The sequence below is a fragment of the Euprymna scolopes genome, chromosome 22 (genome assembly GCF_053919585.1).
Source record: "Euprymna scolopes isolate OS-2025 chromosome 22, ASM5391958v1, whole genome shotgun sequence".
Taxonomy (NCBI): Eukaryota; Metazoa; Mollusca; class Cephalopoda; order Sepiida; family Sepiolidae; genus Euprymna; species Euprymna scolopes.
The window spans coordinates 52782255-52804888 of record NC_136503.1 but is presented as its reverse complement, the minus strand read 5'-3'; the positions used below and the strand labels follow the sequence as shown (position 1 = coordinate 52804888).

The 22634-nt window shown below is 33.2% G+C and overlaps 1 protein-coding gene across 1 annotated transcript in view; it reads left to right on the top strand.

Annotated features, from left to right (window-relative positions):
- The window catches only part of LOC145243442 (uncharacterized), a 1410572-nt gene that overhangs the window by 1062033 nt on the left and 325905 nt on the right, over window positions 1-22634 (top strand). The window contains exons 10-12 of the mRNA XM_080106334.1: window positions 81-208; window positions 10817-11118; window positions 15602-15743. Coding sequence (XP_079962460.1) covers window positions 81-208; window positions 10817-11118; window positions 15602-15743 — 572 coding nt within the window. The remainder of the gene's footprint in view (window positions 1-80; window positions 209-10816; window positions 11119-15601; window positions 15744-22634) is intronic.

Sequence of the window (22634 nt, the reverse complement as noted above, 5' to 3'; positions counted from 1 at the left end):
GTCTTCATAAAATTTGAGAAATTTCTTTCCTATGGCCTGCTTTTGAATGACTTTCATTGTTGAACTTTTATTCTCCACAGGACAACGACGAAAGCACTTTTGCCGGTTATGTGTATGATGCTGTTTGGGTGTTTGCATACGCACTGGAGAAATTACTGAAGAACAACCCCTCGGCATTGGATACGTTACATTCCCCTGGCACCACAAGGTAAAGGAAACACCAACTTATCTGATCTTGGTTTTAAATGTTACCCGTACATGCCCATGTTCAAGTCTAATGTCAACAAATTTAAATCTTTTCGTCGTTGTACTGTTCTATCATCTACGTAAAAGCTTCACTAACTATTATCCTTGAGTTGCTCTTTGGCATTGGTAAGTGTTGATTTATATGTATAAAAAGGCATGTAAACAAATTAGGTGTTGATATTACGTCAAATTTAAATAAACTATTTCAATCTTACCAATAATACGATGATATTTTTTATACTCTTGTTCATCCCAACTAAGTTATATTGCCACGTGTGTTTATGGTCTACTGTTTTGGATCGTGTTTTCGGGGATTACGTCAGAAGATAAGCGAGATGTCTGTTTACATTACATTTAAACTTCTTCATGTCAGTACGGTTGAAATGCGTGATGTCACAGTTGCACCCCCTAACCCATTTAACATCTTTAATATAACCGGAAAGTAACATGAATGGGAAAAAGAATATAATTAAATGTCCGTTCTGATTCAAGTTGATGTAGAGAAAGTTTGACAAAGAAAATCAACAAATAAGATGAGATAAAAATATATAGGATAGAAAAAAAAATTGTATTTTTAGAAGGAAACAAAAAGCAAAATCGTTTTAGACATGATTTTTATTGTGTAAAATAAAAAAAAAAAAAAACTCATATTAAAACGGAACTGCACTAAGTAAGTTACAAAAAAAAAAAAAAAAAAAAGCCGAGCATGCGGGGTCTCTCTCCACGAGTGAAAAAATTACTTTCGCCATGACTAATATTTGTGCAAAATTTTAAAAGAATCCAAGGTTATTGAGAAAAATGCGAACAAAAAACGATTTGAGGGCGATTTTACCCTTATAATGCCTCGTAAGGTGGCAACCAGAGTTATCCCGGAAAATCTGTTCTGGCAAAAATGTACTTTTACCATGTCTAATGATTGTGCAAAATTTTTAAACAATCCAAGGCGTGGTTGTTGGGAAAGCTGCGAACAAATGAGTGGATAAACGATTTTTGGGTAATTTTACCCCTATAATGTCCCCTGGGTGGGGGCGGGAACCAGAGTATTCCTGGAAAATCCGTTCTGGCAAAAATGTACTTTTACCATGACCAATGTTTGTGCAAAAGTTCAAATAATTATAAGGTGTGGTTATTGAGAAAAGTGCGAACAGACGAACGGGAGTAAATTACAAATTTCAATCCCTCCTTTGGTCGGGACCAAGAATATACAAAAATAAGACTTGTTTTATCATAATTAATTTCTTCTGTGAATATAAAAAAAAAATGTTATTTAAACAAAAAAAAGAAAACGGTACTTATGTAGAATGCTGGCCATGTTATATTTTTAGATAGAATTTTCAAGTTAAATTACATGTTAGGATATATTTTATTTATTAAATTGTTACATGAAAGAACAGACTAGTTACTAAACATCGTCTCTTCCCCATTTTAAGAATGAGTTTCTAAAAATAACGTTACTATTTAATTACGGTACGTATTCTGCAATACTAACTATCCAGACAACAACAATAACAGCAACAACAAAAAAGACTGTCCACAATAACAACAAAAACCATAAAGATAAAAAAAAAAATAGAAAGAACCGTTACTAGGATTGAACCCTGCACGTTGCGTACACTAGTCGAGTAATCACACCATTAGTCTTCGGTCTCTGATACAGAAAGATATTAAGCTTATTAGAGATTAACACTATTTGAAAATTTATTTCTTTTGATATTTCAGCCAAGTGTTTCCGCATGAAATTAAGTAGGTTTATTTGAGTTTCTTCCAAAAAGTGCAATTTAATTATGTATTTAAGGAGTTTTCGCTGCGGTTTTATGGACACAAAAGAGTGTAAAACTGTTCATTAGCTTTTTATTATATTGCACCAACGTTATTGGCTTTTTTCTTTCTTAGCGTCATACAAAGCTGCATACGTATAAACATATCGCACATACATATCACGTAGTTCATCGAACTTCTACTTGTATGGATGGGGTGGCGAATAATGATGCAGTAGTTTAATCGTGGATAAAAAACAAACTGTTAGCAATTTTAACGATGGAAGGCCATAAGCACTACAAATTGTATAAAGTTCCTGCAGACATGTTAAACCATAACTCCCACAAGATATCTGATAAGAATCCATTCTCCTCATTTGCAAAAATAACGAACTAAACATTATACAGAAGTAAATATTTTCCCCTATGTAAGCATCACGTTTGAATAAAATCGGTATTTTTAAAACGTCAGTACAATGCAGGATTAAAAAGAATAAACATTATTTTCTTTATAATATAATTAATTAGCTGGTATTTTAATTTATGCAGTTTGCATATGTGTTATTATAGAATCAATCCTCTATCGATTATTATATATTACGAGGAATAATTTGCGCGATAGACTAATTTGCAAAATAAATAAATAATAATGATAACGTTGTTCGTCAAATTCAGTCCGTGTTTGTTTACAATACCACGTCAGCTGATATTTGGGCTGAACAATGAATGCCCTGGAAAAGTTACTTCTGATTAATGTTTAGTGTTAAAATATGCAAATGAGGAAATGATCTGTGGCGATTTTAAGTGATATCTCTTCTTTTATCGTAAAATCTTCTTTTATCGAACTAATTAATAATAAAAAATCAAGTATCATGGTTCAATTGTGCTCTAAACAGAAACATTTATTTCGAACACGCTCCTGTCTTATAAAAAAAAAAACAACTGTGATTTCATGAAATTATTTTTATATAATCACTTGAATTAAAGTTAAAAGTTCAAAAGTCAAGTATCACGGCTGAATTGTGCTCTAAAAAGAAACATTTAGTTCGAATACGCCCCTGTCTTATAAAAGAACTTATTGTTGATTTTATACGCCGGGCCTTTTTGCTTGTCTGTGATCAAACTTCTCAGATGCATTTGTGATGTTAGGTTGTATGAAAGTGTTAACTTTACTCAAAATCGCACTTCCTTCTTTAATTGGATTGATTTGATTATCGATTTTCGATGCTTATTGGATGCATTCCGATACAAAACCTATGTAAGAACAATTCCAGGCGCATCAAGTATCTTTGTGGGATTTTTTTTTTAAATCAGCCCAACCGTTTCCGAATCTATAGGGAACGAGCTCACACCCACCCACCCACAGATTGTTTCTTTATATATAATAGTAGCTATTGCATAATATTAATTTATCAGAAAGTGTTAAAAATGTATGAAAAGCAGTCATATTGAGTTTTGTCTGAGAGAGTTTCAGAATGAGTATATATCTATCTATATATCTATAAAAGTGAACGTGTCTGTGCGTCTACATTTCCCTACGCAATAACTCTGTCAATTTTTAGTTTACAGACTTGAAATTTGATATGCAGGGTACTGAGATTTGGAAAAATCTTTGTAATCGGTTTTCGGCCAGAAACTTGGCTGTTAAGGAGTCAAAGTTCAACGATTTGACCTTTGAGAACTCTACGAAACTTCTCCGCCAATTTTGGGTCTAAACACTTGAAATTTTAGATATAGGTTCCTTGGACATGGATCTAACTTAATAACTTAATTGCTACCCAAAACAATACATGTTAAGGAGTCATAATACGGGTCAAACTTAAAAAAAAAATACCCTTTTTTTTTTGCTCAGTATACACTTCCAAACACCAGGGCAACGCCGGAGCCCCAGGCTAGTACGGTATAAGCCTGACGTTTTTCCGCTGTAAAAGATAAAATTACATAACCACATGTAAACATACAAATTCATAAGGAATATAATATAGGATCTATATTCATAAATCTTCTTGCAGTTTCAAGTTGCAACATTTGCTAAATTGCACAAATTTATACTGATTTAAATTTAACCAATTGTAAGAAATCGTTGAACCTTGTTTCTACTTCCAAGTTCAGATAAATCTGCACTATCAAGAATGACCACGGGGTAGATTTGAATAAAAAAAATGCAGATATAATAACCATCTTTGATCATTCTGTCGATATCAGCTATAAATATTAAATGTAGCAAGAATCGAATTCAACTCAGTCGACCTTTTAATATTTCAAGTCTCTTGGGGGTAAAGATGTTTGATTGAAGGCTTTCGGGCTCTGGCTTGGAATCTTGGCAAAAGGTTCCACCGAAAATAATGGCAAGAAGCCATTGATTCTACGATTCTATAAAAGACCTGCCAACGTCTGACAACGTCATGAAGAACGTACCGCTAGCTCGCGTCTATAAACAATGGTCATAATTCGAATGACCCTTGATTTCTTGAATAAATGAAAATGTCAGTATGTTTATGTGGAATCGTTGATAATTTATATAAGACAATAAATGAGAGAAAGGTACTATGCAAGCCCAATATAAGATTTTATATAATAAAAGCTTTCCAGTATTTTGATTTCTAAAACGTGACATTGTTGTCTTCCCATTGATCCTCGCACGAGTTAACCTCGACAGAGGGCGGGCAAATGACCCAATAGTCTTACTTTTTTTTTCTATTTTTGAAACAGCAAGTCGCTTATATAGGATGCGATTTATGTCAACACATTTGCACCCTTGTACTTTTGTATGGAAATCGCCCCAGACAAGACGTGAAGCTACTTGATATAAGGATCTTACAAGAATGAAAAATTATAACAAAGACAGGAGATGCCTATAGGCTTATTCTTTTAAAAACAAAGGTTATAGGTAGAGGGAAGCAGTCAGCAGGAACAGAGTTCCACAAACGTGTAATTCTTAGAAAGAAGCTAATGAGATAAAAAGCTGTATTACAATAAGGTGTTAAAACAATTAATTGGTTGAGACCACTAGATCGAGTCAAACGAGCTGGAACAAAGGAAGTAGGAAATAGATTAGACAATTTTGAAGAATACATACTATAATAGTATTTATAAAGTAGACTGAGCCTAACAGCATCAAACATTGGTTTCGAAGTCGATTTTTAAAGATCATTGAACACATGCTAGCATAAAAAACGGACGTTAAACAGAAGATGCAGAAGATGAGGTAACGGAATCGGTAACAAATCTTGCAGATGTAGCAGCATTAGTAAAAATTGGATATGGAGCCGTGGTGACGCAAATGAAAGCAGAAATTTGAACACACATTCCAGATGGATTTTTGATCTACATTCTTGTGTGCCATAAAACCACCGGAATTGTAATTCTCACCAAAAACAAAAAGGTTTACATTCCAGGTGAGGGGGTTATGAATTATGCAACACAAAATAAAAAAGAACAATGTAATATTTTAATATTTACGTCCTAGGAATGACGGTTTATTTATAAATAAAACAGATAACCTGAATAACACAAATAACAGGAGAGAGAGAGAATGAAAGAAAGAAAGAAAGAGAAGAGCAGATTTACAGTCAGGATCGCCACTATACACACAAATAAACTCCTACAACTAAATGTCTCTCTGCCTTTATCGACGGGCAAAATTTTAATTGTAAATAAACTTATGTTGATAAATTCGTCTCTGTGCTGAAGATTTGTCAGGTGTATATATAATTTTAGCAAACATTTGAAAAATTCGAGGTAGAAAATTATACATGCATTCAATAATGCAACAGTAGCAGCATAAGTAGAAGACAACAAACAATCAAAATACGCCAGTTTTCTCAGCAATCAATCAATCGCGCCGGAGACGAGTGGAGTGATAGGCTCCAACACACGCAACTTTCTTAACAGTTTTGATCTGTTTATGATACGCCACAATGGGGGACCATCGCGAATTGTCTTCGCTTTACGAGTGCTCCGTCATCACAATCATTTGGTGAAGTTTCCTGATATTTGCATATTGATTCATGAAAAAGTTTTATTAATAAATATTATTTATTGTTATTTGTCAAATAAGTATGTTCCAATTATAATGTCTAAGTATACTCTCAAGATTCATGTCAATAGTTCTGTTACATGTAGTGTAATAATTGGTATCTTATTTGCATAAAGATCGATTTGGGTAGAATTTTATTATTGGGGGTGGCTTAACAAGAACTTGTTTACATTGGACTTGAAGAGGACTATGCTGTCAGCTGAAAAGCAGGTAAGTGGAACGGAGATCCACAGGTGGGTAGTTCTAGGAAAGAAGCTTTTTTCATGGAATTTGCGTTTAGATTTAGGCACAGCTAAAGGGTAGAAGAAACTGTTGATGGACATTGTAGATAGACGGTGTTTTTTGTGAAAGTTTGGCAACGGGGAAACCATAGATTGGAGCTCAAATGAACACTTGCCATGAAAAACTAGTTTCATTCAATAATTACAAGAAACCCTCTCTACCACCCATAGTAATGGCCAACGACTCTTTATCTGAGAGTCCATCTTTCAAACTCCTTGGCCTAACGTTCACAGGAAACATGAGTTGGAACAATTACATTGAAGGCATTGCCAGGGCCGCTGCAAGAAAGGTAGGCTCTCTCTACCGTGCTAGAAAACTACTAACACCCGAAAGTATCCTGTACCTCTATAAGGCCACCATTCGCCCATGTATGGAGTATTGCTGCCACATCTGGGCTGGTGCATCTGCTACTAGTCTCTCGCTCCTTGACAAGGTTCAAAAGAGAGTCGCAAACCTGATAGGCCCTGAACTGGCATCTAAGCTTCAGCCTCTGTCCCATCGACGAAATGTTGCATCCCTCTGCCTTTTCTACAAGTATTTTAGTGGTGAATGCTCTGACGAACTGCAATCACTTGTGCCCCCACGACGCGAGCACCCTCGACAAACCCGACAGGCTACTAAATCCCACCCCCACACTGTAGAGATCCCTAGATGTAAAAGATATTTTTACTCCAATAGTTTCTTCCCCAGAACCGCAAGACTCTGGAATTCCATTCCAGGTCCCTGCTTCCCCAACAGTACTGACGTGCAGAGGTTCAAGTGTAACGTGAACCGACACCTTGCTGCCCAAATCCCTACATAGTACCCCAGTAGTTGTTTCCCCTGATAGTAGCCCCCTACACCAAAGTGGCAATTTGCCTTGTTTGGGGTGAAAATGTAATAAAAAAAAAAAAAAAAAAAAATATCGATAAAGTGTTCGTATGAAGTGTGTACATGCTGACACTATGTTTACTAGTCCATGTGTGTCTGTCATTGTGTCTGTCGAGGGCCTTTCTATCCTAAAAGTTCTAAATAGGGTATATCTTAAGACTGGCTGATCTGGTAGAACGAGAAGTAGTAGTTGTATTTGAATACCTACCGAGAAAGATAAAACAAATATCCAATAGTGTGCAATAGTAATGACAGGTTAAATGCTGTATATGAAATATGCATTATAAGCATTTCGGTTTAATTCCCATTTTACATGTTGCAATCTATTGCATGGCTTTTAGAAATTGACTTCTATGTAACACATTTGGAGTGTTTTTTCTATACTAGTTCATATTGTGAACCTATATCTAACCATCTGCTGGGGTTTGCCTGAAACCTGACATGAATCGCACGGGTGTGCTTGTAATCTGACCTAAAACGCTGACCAATCAATCAGAACGCAGTAACGAGCAGACGAATTTCGGATAAATATCGGAAGAGAACATAAATAGTTGTTAAATGTAAATGATGGAGTATGATAATACAATCAATTTAGCAATGTTGGACAAACTAATACCAATTCCACAACAAGTAGTGAAATGTTGTCAAAGAGGCTATTCGCATGCGAAATGAATTTCATGACATAAAACATATTCTGCTGGACATGTTTATGTAGTCACATTTGTGATGGCGCAGGCAAAGTATCCATTTTCTCTTCTCTTTGTGCTGTAGATTACTTTTTCGTTTTCTTCTTCTTCATCTTTTCTATTTTCTTCTTTGTCTTTTTCTTCGTCTTCTTCTGTGTCTTTTTCTTTGTCTTCTTCTTCGTCTTCATTTTTCCTTCTTCGTCTTCTGCATCTTCTACTTCGTCTTCATCTTCTACATCATCTTCTTCTACATCGCCTTCTTCATCTTCTTCTACGTCGTCTTCTTCTTCATATTCTTCTTTGTCTTTTTTCCTTTTCTTTTGCGTCTTATTCATCATCTTCTTCATCTTCTTTTCTTCTTCGTCATCTTCTTTGTCTTCTTCGCCTTTTTCTTCTTCATCATCTTCTTCATCATTATCTTTTTTTGTCTTCTTCTTTATCTTGTTTTTCTTCGTCTTTCTTTATCTTGTTTTTCTTCGTCTTTCTTTATCTTGTTCTTCTTTTTCTCTTCTTCGTCTCCTTCGTCAATAACGGTTTTTATAAACCTTTTAAATAAAGAAACACCACAAATACAATTGGGAGAAACATCTCGTTGTGGTTTAATTGCTTGGTTATAATGAGTAACCTATCCCTTTCCAGGGCTTTATTAATCTCCCTTTCTCACAAATCCATCTTCATCATTTCTCCCATGCTTTGGGGCGGGGAGGGGGGCTTCCGCTGCCAACTGACCCTGCTACTTTTACTTTTCTATATCTACTAGTTATGTACTCCTTCTTCAAAACCCACTTCCACAACAACAACAACAACAATAAAGAGAAGATCACTCCAAACAGACTTTCCTTTATCTATAGACAAGGTAAGATAACTCAATTGTCAACTCACTGATTAATCTATTTTTATCACTTCTTCCATGCTTTTCTTTATTGAGTTGGGGTTCTGATGATAATGGACCTTGCTACCTCCATTGTTCTACATCTACTGCTCCAAAATCTCTCATCCATTTATTCAACATGGGCATACCAACCAAGTCCCCTATTTTGTATGTATCTCCCAATAGTTCAAGTTTAATCTTCCTCTTAGATCGTCAGATCTAAAGCTGTGTTTACAACTTACATTACACATACATCGTTATCATTCAGTTTAACGACGCCTACTTTACATGCTGGTATGCGTTAAACAGCTTAAGGAAATTTGATTTCTAAAATAACCTATCTTTTACCAGATCTTTATTTATCACTCATTCTTTCAAGTCAATCATTATCACATTCTACAATGTTTTCCTTGGCATTCCCCTGTGAACAAGACCTGTAGATATGTGAAAGAGAAAAAATGTTAATTCAGATAGAATGTTAAAGAATGAATGTAGATAAGATTTGAGAAAAAGAAGAAAAATACAGGAAATGAGATAAAATAGTAAGAAAATGAATGGTGAATTTTTTTTTAATTCACCAAGTTTGAAAACCCATAACTTTTGGAAGTTGTCATATGAACATATACATATGGATCAATGTTTTGAATTTTTAATTCTAATTTTAAATTAGTTCATGGCTAAGAATTATTCTCGTGCAGCCAATTCTCAAAAACGGTTACTGCAGCTTGTAGTAGTGTCGGCCCTTATTTGCATCCAGATACGTTCGATTGCACAGTTATTTTAGTAGCCCTTCCTCATTACTGGAATATGACCCTTATCCTTGAGTGGCCTCTGGGCCTTGATAATGTGGTGATGCCTATGTAAAAAAAAATGACTCAAGGGACGGATTCTTCCTCTTCTGATCTTGAGCACATGGTGCAATGGGAGGCGAGGTGGCTGGTTAATTTTAACACATCTAAAACCAAGCTTCTCTTTTTTCCATCATCAACGCTCTGGCCCTCATTTGGTCTGAATTGAAATGAATGGCTCTCGTTTTGGGGAAGCACCATGTTTTACCAAGCTTCCAGGGCTGACCTTCACTACTGATCTAAAATGCAACACATATATAAAATTTGTTGCCAAGATCACTGTGAAAATGGTTGAATCATTATATCGCTCAAGTAAGTATCTCACTGCCAATGCAATCCTCTTTCTGTATAAAAGCCTAGTACATCTTCGTAGGTGATACCCTTTCCTCTTCTCTGTCACCTTTTTCCCCACAGAAGAGAAATTGTCTTTGCTCTCTCCTTATTTTCATGGCAGATGCTCGTTTGAGCTTTAATCTATGGTCCCCTTTGCAAACTTACACAAAAACACTTCTCTAGCTACAAACATTATCAATAATTTTCCCTCACTCTCTAACCGTGTCAAAATTTCAAAGCAATTTCTTTATAAGAACTGCTCGCCTGTGGAACTTTGTTCCACTGGTCTGCTTTTCAGCTGACTACAACATGGTCGTCTTTAAGTCCAATGTACATAAGTTCTTGTTGTGCCATCCCCTTGAATAATCCATTACTTCCCAATTTTCACCACTAACTATTAATATGCTGTTAATCCGGTCACTACCAATACACTCATTAACTTTTATTCTCGATTGGCTTTGAATCTTTATAAATGGTGTTGCTTTTATTACAATAAAAAATGACACGAAAAGGATAGAAAAATACGAGCACATCGAATATACTACGGATAACTTTTAATAATTTTTTTTCTAGGTTTGTAATTTTAAGCATGTCTTTTTCCTTAACAGATGATTTTCTATGAATCAGTATCAATTGATTTCTATTTCATTCATTTCGTAGGAATCAGATGTTTCTGGGTTTTCACATCGATTTTTCTAGTATCGTTCTAGTTAGAGTTCCTTTTAGAAAGATATCTGGCAGTTAAAGAAACATCCTATGTGAAACGATTCGAACTTTGCACCTTCAAGTTGTCGGTCGGTGTTGTTAACCACGCAGCTACCATCAATTCTCAATTTTAAATCAACTAATGAAACAAGAAAAAATTTTTTCCATTGTATTTTCAGTCAGCTGGTTCAGTACATCAATGAAACGAAGTTTGATGGCGTTTCCGGTCATATCAGCTTCCAGGGCGGTGAAAGAATAGGTACCATAAATATCTTGCAGTATTTCCACAACGAGACTCGACTCATAGGGCAGTACATTCCTACAACTCATTCCAACTCTCGTGTTATCAAGTCTCATGGTAGCAGTCATACTGCAGGACAGGAAAATCAGGAGAAAGACAATGGCATTCTCAAACTCTACAAGAGAAAGGTGCGATGGCTGTCACCCAACGGGAAACCTCCAGCTGACGGTAGACAAGAAGGTAAGCAAAGAATACAATGGTTTTGTTAGAGCTTCAGGATTACTGGCTGGGGGCATTTTATATATATATATATATATATATATATATATATATATATATATATATATATATATATATATATAGTTATTATTATCATTATTATTATTATTATTATTATTATTATTATTATTATTGTTGTTGTTATTATCATCTATTTTTAGTATTTACTTGGGTAGTGCTTGATACATAAGTAGAGCTAGGTAGAAAGTTTTGAAAATATATATGGCAATTAAGCTACACAGAATTTTTCGAGTTTCATCCTATATCGTAAGGATTCGTCTGGCATATCCTCATGAGGATAAAACGCAGAAAATTATGCATAGCTTAATTGTCATGTGTATTTTCAAAATTTACTTTATATATATATATATATATATATATATATATATATATATATATATATATATATATATATATATATATATGTCTCGGCAGTAGAGTGAAAAGCATACCTTATTTTTCTTTTATTAATATTATTGAAAGTTTTTCTTTTTTCCCTTGTACACATTTTTGTGAATTTTTCCATGGATTTCTGCCTTTTGGATTATTTTGGACCATCTTCCAATTACGGGATTTCCTTGGATTTTACTTGTGCAAATGGAAATTCCCTTAACTTTCTTGAAGTTATATATTTGGATTTTACCGTCACTGGATTATTAATCTTCCACCAGACTATCCATTCATGTGTAATCACCTTTTTCTTCACCATATTCCTCCTGCTTCACTTTTTTGTTATCAAGTAATATCTTTGACTTACTTGTTGTTTCATAAAATACTTTTGCATCCAAAATCCGATCCCGCCTTTTGTTAATTCCTACCCTCTGATGAGAAGGAAAGTATTACTTCGAAACTCCGCGGATTAAGGACTATCCACTTATCTAGTGTTTCCTTTTCAGATTAAATATGTTTTTAACTCTTTTTCAAAGTGTTTTTAACATGTTTTATTAACTGTTTGTTCGTATATATATATATATATATATATATATATATATATATATATAGAGAGAGAGAGAGAGAGAGAGAGAGAGAGAGAGAGATGGTGTGCGTTACAAAGATCAGGAAAACACCGGTACTATCGGTTTCAAATCCAAACAAAGGCATGCAACATCTGGTTTCCTTTGTTGTACTCTTTTCAGCGACGGCTTTTTTGATCTTCAGTAAAACATAAAAAAATATTACGTTCTTATTTTTTTATTTTCTTAATAATCGAGCAATTTTCTAGGGTTCTCTCCCCTTTCTCACTAGCCTCACATAGGTGTATATATAACTATATATATATACACACATATACTCACACATATGCTTATATATATATATATATATAATTATTTATTATAGTAATTATTAAATACCTACAGACATTAGTGCTTCCTCGTTTCGGGAATCATCAGTGCAGGGTGTCACGATTAACACCAGTGTATGGATTCGAAACTGGCAAAAGAAGCCATGCCTGGCTTCATTAGCAAGAACCCAATCGATTCGGCTACCGTTACCCACGAGATATACTGTTGAAATTTAAACATTTATTCTTTTAAATGCTTTTAACGTCTGTCAGAGTGATCTAATAATTATATGATGATCTGTGCATATGAGCTAAATTGACCAACTGTTATTTCAACTAAAAGTGCTCAACGATAAGAAACGAGTTTCTTAGAGGGACTGACATAATTATTTACTATAATAATTATTAAATACCTTGAGACACTAGTGTTTCATCCTTTCGAAAATCATTAGTGCGGAGTGTATATATATATATATATATATATATATATATATATATATATATATATATATATATATATATATATATATATAAAGAACTATCATTCTAGAAACAAAGCAAGCATCCGTTAACAGATTCCCTGATTCTGTGCGATATTACATAAACAAATCAGCTATGGATTGTTCAAGATGAAATTCATATTTCTTGTCATTAAGTAAATTATTTTACCCAACAGGAGACGGGTACGTCTAGTATGATAGCACTGCCTATTTTTCCATGGAAGCTATTGACAAATATAATTTTTTTTTTTTCTTTTCAATATTATTCACTTTTGAAATTCCATTTCAGATGCATCGTTACAGGCCAATCTCAAATCAGTGGAGTATTTAACACTGTTGTGCAACGTTTTAGAAAAAAATAAATAGAATAATTAAATAGCTTGATTTCCTTCAAGTAATAATAGGTTTAAAGTTCGTTTTTTTTTCTTTATTTATTCCTCTTTAACTCTTAAGTTTTTTTGCTTTTTTTTTCCATCCAACAATTTTTATTTCATCGATGGTGTATTTCCCAACTTGTCTTTGCTTCAAAGATATTCGGGCGAATGTTTCCATGTGACTTTGGTAAAAAAAAAAAAAACGTTGAAAAGATCAAGTAAAAACCTAAGAGAAATATTCAATTAAAATAATTGTTAATTAAAAATGATCACTAAATAATTACGGACAGCATTTAAGCAATTAAAGTTTCATCCTAATATCAGAAAATGTGTGTTTTTATTTTTACATAATAAAGTGAACCCATCCTATGTTTTTTTTTTTATTAGAATCCTTTGAGTTGAGTAATTTGTATATTTATTTATTTGTGGACTCTTCATAGTTGTTGCTGTTTCTCCACGTTTCGGCTAACTGTTCCTTTGTCCTTCTGCAGGTGGTTAACTGCGACGAGATTGCAATGCTGAGTCTCTTAACTGTATCCCCAGTAATTACTGCCTTCCATAATTGTTGTTGTCTCACCAAGTCTTGGTCAATTAATCTTGTAGCCTGATTTGAGTAGGATTGAAACTGCTATCTTCAGACAGTGCTACCTGGAACCGGAGATATATATATATATATATATATATATAATACCATTCAATACGGACCCGACGATAGAATACAAGATAAGAACAAAAGAACTTGGATTTATGAGACCAAAAAATCCAACCTTGATCACCCTTCATGGCCCGTAGCACGGTGGAAAGAGGCGTTGAATCTCTGTGGTTAGAGTTAAGAGATTTTGCATTCCTATTTTGTCGAAATTAACCACCTGAAGAAGGCCAGAGGAATAGTTGGCCAAAACGTGGTGATACAACAACACCTATGAAGATTAGGATAACACTCCACAAATGAAGAAATACATGTTCAAACCTTTCCTGTTGTAGACATTTCCAAGATTTTGTAAAAAATAGGAAAGTAACAGTTTTCTAAATGAGTCCAAACGATATTTGGTAATTTCCGTTTCTCTGGACTATACAGGTTTTTCTGTATATTTATAAATGTAGGCCTTTCTTTGGGTAATTCTTTTAGGCTAGGAGCACAGTGTAGTATCTGTTCTGAAACTTCTGATGACGATGAAATTTTTCCTTTTTCCTTACTGTGACGTCATGTCCCACGCAGCTTGGTATTTGCATATACGCACGTCCACGTTATGTTACACGGGAATAAATCTTCACATTTTTTTTAAAGCGCACATATCAATAATTAAGCATGATATGTAAATGTCGAAGTCACTTTGGTGCTTGTGCAAAATAAGTGGATTTCTAAAATATCCAAAAAAAAGCATTTTAAGTAAAAAAAAAAAAAAAAAACTTTTATGTATTTGCGTGCTATATAAAAATAAGTAAAAATTCCAAAAATTATGAAAAGTGATCCAGTAGAAAAATAATTACAATGAAGATATTTATCGAATCATGCAGTTTTCTTGTATTTAGTCATTTTAAAGAGTTTATATAATCCAGTGAAGGTTACTGTAGTCGATTAATTTGACCAAATAATTCTAATTACTGAACGGTCAATATGTATATATGTTTGGTTGCGTTTTTTATTTCATTTTTGTTAAATAAATTGCTATTATTTTGATATGTATGATTTTTTTCTTGAAAAGTTACTTAAAATGTCATCAAAAAAGTTTATTCTATTGTGTATGACGAACTGACTTATCTCCCTTGTTTCAGTTAAATTTCACCATTAAAAATTAGAAAATGGACGACCGGGAATAGCTTTTTCTTCTTTTGTATTTTTGAAAACTCGAAAGTTCATTTAGTAAGCGTCTATACAAAAAAAAAAAATAAAATAAAATAAATAACCGAAACAGAAGCGCTCCAGTCAGAAAATGTTCAAGAGAACCAAAACTAGAGTTTTTTGTTTTTTGGATTTTTTTTTTTTTTTGAAAAAGTATTTCTTCTCTTTGATCGTTTTTCGTAATTTTTTTGGATTTTTTTATTAATTTTGCCATGACACGTGATTACGTAGTATCGTCTTTTTTTTTTTTGTTATGTAATGCATTATTTTGATACTTTTCGATATTCACTTATAACGCATAAACTTTGTAAATTTCTAGAAAACCGTGCAATCCTTGTCAGGATATGAAGCGGACGTTAAACCATTAAAAAGGCGTTTCTCTTTCTCACTGCTTAAATGCTGATTGCGCAATGTCTTAATGATTTCGTTTCCCCTTTTCTTGCAGATGATGTCAGTGAATGTCATATTGAGAAGTTCCGGGAATTATTAAATGTCAACTGCGAAATGGCAATAATCCTCGCAAATGTAATAGCATTCGGTTTCTTCTCTATTGTCATCTCAGTGGTACTTATCATTATCAAACAAAAGTAAGTATACTCTCTATATCAATAAAATCATGAGGTAACGTCACGCGTGTCTGTGGGTATTTCTTTTCCAGCGACTTCGAGAATTTGTCGTGACTGAATCGAGAAACGCTAAAATGCAACTAGCTGGAATAGCCACTATCTTCCCCGTTTTATTGGAATTCGCTCACCTCTTCATTTCGAAAAGCAATTGAGTTTTCACACGAAGGTATTGACTCAAAATATTTTAGAGCAATGAAAATCGTTTTAAATCCAAAAAGTAACACGTCTATATCAAATGAACCATGCTTGTAAAAACAGTGATTTGGTCTAATAATGTGAATATACCCGTTCCTGTCATATCACCGAAGTTAAGCAATGCTGAGCTTGGTTAGTACATAAATGTGCGACCGTTTGGGAATTCCAGGTGCTGTATGTACACTCTGTCTATATCAGTGTTGGCAGTCATCCTGGACTTCTACTTGCCACTGGTCTCAAGCAGTGTTGATTCAGGATAAGTATGGTTAGGGATTGCACAACTCCTGCCTCACAATTACGCGTGCAATTACTCTTACATGAGGTATTCATTGTCTTCATGACTGAAAAGAGGCATTGGCTTGATCAATAAAATCAGATTTCTCCAGATTGCTCCAGCCGGCACCCCAGAAAGATCCAAGGCGTATGCTCAGTCCCAATCCCTGTGTCTTTGACTGAATTAAGCACTTTAAGTCTCATGTACAAATTCCATCAGCTTGGAAACATCTATACATACACTAATAAGAACAAGGTAAACCAACACACCCACACACACTGCCATACTGTCTATTATATACATACGCAGATTATCCACCTATAAACATTGACATGCATCACCAAACCTTTTAACTACTTACTCAACTTCTTCATTAAACACGAGTTTGCATAAATGACCAATTGCTGACTGAAAATAACTTTTAGATTTTTATAAGATTTTAGATATAAAAATGTTTATTAGAAAATTTCCTTTTTTCTGCATTTTTAATTTACAAACTTCTGTTTATGGCTTAGTTGGCAATTGCTAACTAGTGACCCTTCTATTCCCTCGACGTTTTATTTATTTCCATGTAAGTATGCATGCGCAACTGTGTGTGTATATATATATATATATATATATATATATATATATATATATATATATATATATATATACTTGTTTATTGTTATATAAACATGGCCACATCCTGCTGCAGGATGTGACCATGTTTATATAACAATAAACAAGTATTATCAGCTCTTTTTATTGAACACTATCTAACAACCTCGTTGAATTCATTAGTCCATTACTGTTGAATAAAAAACCCCGAGTATATATATATATATATATATATATATATATATATATATATATATATATATATATATATATATATATATATATATACACCATTTTATTTCTTTGCTATTACATAACATTTATAAACAATTTTTATTAAATGTCGTTGTAGTTCTTAGCAAAATCCAAAGGTACTAAAAGGGCCCTACCAGACGCAGGGACCATTCCACAATAGAACTATTTTTATTGTATTTTATTATCTGCTATTACAATCAGAACTACAGGTCATTTAAAAAAAATTTTTTTTAAATAATTTAGTTATGATATTAAATCCACCGCAATGCCTTTCTTTTTCTTCTAAAAAAAGAGAGGATTTTTAATCTTTTGTAAATAGTTGCAAGAAAAAAGGTTAAAGGATTGTTCTGTGTTTCTTAGAAGTTTGAAAATAATTTAGGAGTATTTTAAACCGTCGAATAAAAAGTCATTTAAACTGGTTAAAAACCCTTATTATATCCTTATGGACTCGTCAATTGAAAGTTTGGGAAGGCCTTTTTAGATCAACTAACTTAAGAAATAAATTAAAACAACATTATCTTAAGAAAAGCAATAATAATTTCATAGCCGTTAAAAACGAACAAAGGATACTCTGGTGCTACCAGATTAGGCTGTCTGGAGATATTAGTTTATCTCCAAAAATTAATGTTGTTGTTTTTCTTTTTCCATTGAAAAAAATGTACTATGTTCTGCACAACAAAAAACTAAAACAACAATTTTCCTTAACAAAACATCCAAACCAAACACCATGAATCAATATTTGAAGTATAAATAACTTGAAAAAAAATAAACGGCCAGCTTCTGCATTAAATAACTTCAAAGGGGTTGATACGCCGTAAACCAAAACAACTAATAAAAAAAAATTAACCTTCAAACAACAAATAAAAATTCACCCTTCAAAATAACTTCTAAAAGATAATAAAAGTGGTAAAAAAGGCACGAAATAAAAAGATTCACTGACAATGCTGACAAGGTAGAGCTAGTATATACAGTATATTAAAGCAAATTCCGAAAGGAAAACTTTGTATATGCAGAAACTCGACAGTTCATTTGTAACAGTTTATACGAAACACACACACACACACACACACACATTGTAAAAAATTAAAGCAAAATAACCGAAACAATTGCTCCAGTCAACAAAGTTCAGGTGAACCAAAACTAGAGTCTTTTAATTTTTAATAAACAGATATTTTGGCACGTTATCAACCCGTTAGAATAACACGAGAGTCGTTCCAAAAGTACAGCCTCCTATTTTTTTTTTAATTCAAAATGTTGAGGAGGTACAAAGACGGGCGTGGTACCATTAAAACGAGCGACATCTTGGGCGCCAGAATTTATTCTTCTACATCGTCACCGCCATTCTCAATGCAAGGAATTCACATTCTAGCATATAATTATAATTTCTGACAAAAAATAAGATGCAAAATCATCTCAACTTTCGGGCGCCGCTTATATCAATTTATCAAGCTATCACTGTTCTTTCAACCTTACTTAGCACCTATAGTCTATTCATTCTTTAGTGATTTTCAGGGCTTTTCCCCCTCTTGACCAACCAAACAATACCACAGGGAGGACAGCTGATCAGACGACATAATAATTGCTGGTTTTCTTTTGGTGCACGATCTTATAAATTGCGTACCCAGAAGCATCATAGAGATGAAGACAGAAAAATTAGATCATATGAAGAAATACAAGAGAAGGTGGTTAAATAAATGTGTGAGATGGATTTTCTTTTGTCCTGTTTGTTAAACTTGTTTGGTAACTAATTTCGTCGGAAAGCCTTTGCTTAGAGTCCCCTATGTACATGACTTCCGAAAAGAGACGATTTTACACACATTTTAATATGAAGAAACTGTAACTCTCCAAATATATTGATTAAAACAGAAATAAAAAAAAATTGTCTCAGTTTAGGAGGATGTCTCGTTTAGTGACCGAGAATAAAAACGATAAAGTGTAGTAACAAAGCAAATACTTCTCTAGTCTCACACAAAAACACGAGTTCACACCTCAAGCTATATTACTTGTCATATACATACGCACACGCAAACATACGCGCACATGTACACATAAGTAGATATATTCACGTTTGCGTACATACACTCACATTCGCGTGTATACACACGCTAACGTACGCACATGTACGCACTCATGGACAACGTCACTTCCCTTTCGAAGGAAATCCACACATGCGCAAAAGACCACTGGAAACAAGTATAAAAGCAAGAGCAATAAGCAGCATCTTTTTTTTCCAACTCGCTTTCCGAGGTGAGTGGTCGGCGCACCAGCCTCCGCCGTTTCGGCAGGCGCGCGCACGCACGTACCTCACGCCACTTGCTACTATGTGGGACAAAAAGCTAACAGACCGTACGTACATTTTATACGCTTTCTCTCTCCATGAACTGGATTGACATTCTCAGTCTTTCTCTCTCTATATATATACAACTGGTCCCTGAGAACACCTTCGCGTAGCTGACTGCTAACTGATGTCAACCCTCTATCCTTTGTTTTTGTCTGCACGCTGGACTATCATTCTCATTTCTACTATATTATTCACTTCTCTTCCCACGCGCGAACAAACGATAGTGAGATGAACACACATTTCCTTTTCCTTCTACACTACCAGTCCCGCAACAAACGCTGGTTACTCCCGCGCGGACATGAACACGTGTTATATCTAAAACATTCATTCTTTCAACAGTAAATAAACGACACGTTTATCTTATCCATCAATTGAGTTTTTGTTTCCTTCAATTCTATTCGTTTCATTATTTTCTTTTGTAACGGGATTAGGATTTATATATCCTAGTCCTCTACATACTACACTTCGCATTATTTATTTGCAAAGCGTTTAAAATACATATTAACATATCAGACACAAAATTATTGAAACCGTTGGAAGTAGAAAGAAATTGTGGGACAGCATTTATTTTAAGAATTAAAAAAAAATACTTATAATAAACGATATAGGCACCCTTCCGAAAAACAAACAAAAACAATTGGATTTAAAGACGTTAATATATAGTACCGTATTTGATTTAATAAATCTGGGCCATAATTTTAAAGGTTTGATATTTAGGTTCCAAATTAAAAGCAAGAACTTATTCACAAACTCTAAGAGATAATATTCGAAAAATATTAACAATAACAATAGAAAACACCTTAAATTTAATCAGATTCAATAAGTCTATCAAAAATTTTTAACTAAAATTATAAGATAAGAGTTACTCACGCAAATTAGTAGCTATCAATAATACGTATTCTTCTAGTAAATAAACGTTTGTATTAAAATTGATGTAGTCTTATAAATTCTTATCCTGATAATATCATTAAAATATTTATTATTTAATTAACTAGCACTAAACAAAAAAATTATTAACTATTTCTGATTTGTCTACGATGAATTAGTTCGTCCCATTAAACGACAAAACAAGTTAGGTAACTGTCTTTTACTTGAGAACATTGCCCTTACATTAGAATTTCTCTTCCGTTATCCTAATATAAGAAATATAGACAAAGCGATTTCGAAATTGGAATTACTTTTAACCTTCGTTTTATCCATACCTTTCGATTAAATGTAAAATTGCATCACTAACTCAATAGAAAAAATATTTAGTATTCAAAACCAGGTAAAGGATAATTATTACTGTCTCAAATTTCCCCACACTAATGCATCCTAACACAAACACATTGTATATTTGTAGTATATATATATATTGCTATGTAAACGTATTATTTACGCTTAATATCAAAGTTTATTTTTAATCCTTATTTATTATAGATTTATTTTACTTCATTTTATTCAATTTTATTATTCTATATATATATATATATATATATATATATATATATATATATATATATATATATATATATATATATATATATATATATACTAGCAAAAGTACCCGTTGTTGACTGGGTTCAAAAACAGCCTACAGAAAATGGACTCTGATTTATGAAAGTATGATAGGTTATGAAAAGGAACGGTTGTAAAGAGATAGCTTCGAATTTGGGGGTATCAAAACCAAAGCAAAATATGATGAAAGTAAAAATAAAATAGATAAACCCCATAATTTATCATACCATACCTGTTCACGCTGAAACATTTATCACAATATTCTGTGGATCTATATTAAAAAAAACCTTGTTAAACTTTGTGACATATTTCCATTCTATGGAGGTCAGGTGCGAACGAACACCCCATAATTTTATTATACCATATTTCATCAAACTGAAACATAATTATCAAAGTATACTTACGCAGATAGATATGAAAAGTCTTTATTAAAGTCTGTGCCTATTTCCATTCAACGGAGGCCAGGCGCGAACGCAGACGCCACAATTTTATTATACCATTCCTATTGAAGTTAAAACATACTTATCAAAGTATTCTTGTGTACATCCATATCAAAACACTTGTAAACGTTTTTTTTTTTAATTTTTTAATTTTTTATTTCCATACTTTGTGGACCATGCGCGTACGCAGACTCCACAATTTTAATGAACCACCGTGCTGCCAGATCAAACATATCCATTCCTGTGTCTCGATACACCTTCTATCATTATATGTAATCAATTTTTTTAAATAGTCAACCATATAGGAGCCTATTCGTGACCAGACACACACACATTCAGCTTTATATATATATATATATATATATATATATATATATATATATATATATATATATCACTCCTTATGTTCCTTTCTATTTCTCTTAATTTTAAAATCTAAACTTAATGATCAAATCCCAGAATATTTCTAAAATCTCAAAATAACCCTCCTAATGCAAAAGATAGTAGGGTACCTTAAACTGCAGTGACCAATAATAAGTAAATACAAATGTAGCTGTGAACATTAAACGAAAATCTTCTTTTATATTTAGCTCAAAATTCAAGAAGACTATGCAAATTGAACATCAGATAAATAAATGTGTGAGATGGATGTTCTTTTGTCCTGTTTGTTAAACTTGTTTGGCAACTAATTTCGTCTTTGCTTAGAGTCCCCTATGTACATGACTTCCGAAAAGAGACGATTTTGCACACATTTTAATATGAAGAAACTGTAACTCTCCAAATATATTGATTAAAACAGAAATTAAAAAAAAATTGTCTCAGTTTAGGAGGATGTCTCGTTTAGTGACCGAGAATAAAAACGATAAAGTGTAGTAACAAAGCAAATACTTCTCTAGTCTCACACAAAAACATAAGTTCACACCTCAAGCTATATTACTTGTCACATACATACGCACACGTTCTTCCAGCTAATTTAGAATTTGACTCCGTTAAAGTTATTTTAACAATTCACTGAGGTATGTGCCTAAGATATAATTTTTTTGAGTCTCAAGGGAAATAATATACGCCAAATTGCATAAACACAGAAATTCCCTCATACTAATCGTGTTAATTAATTCAAGAGAATGATATAGATATTTTTATTACGATTTGTCCATAATCAATTCTTAGCATTTCCCACGTCATCGTTAATTACATTTTAAGGTTAGCATAAAGTTTTAATTGACCCTAATTTATTTTTTGTAAAACTT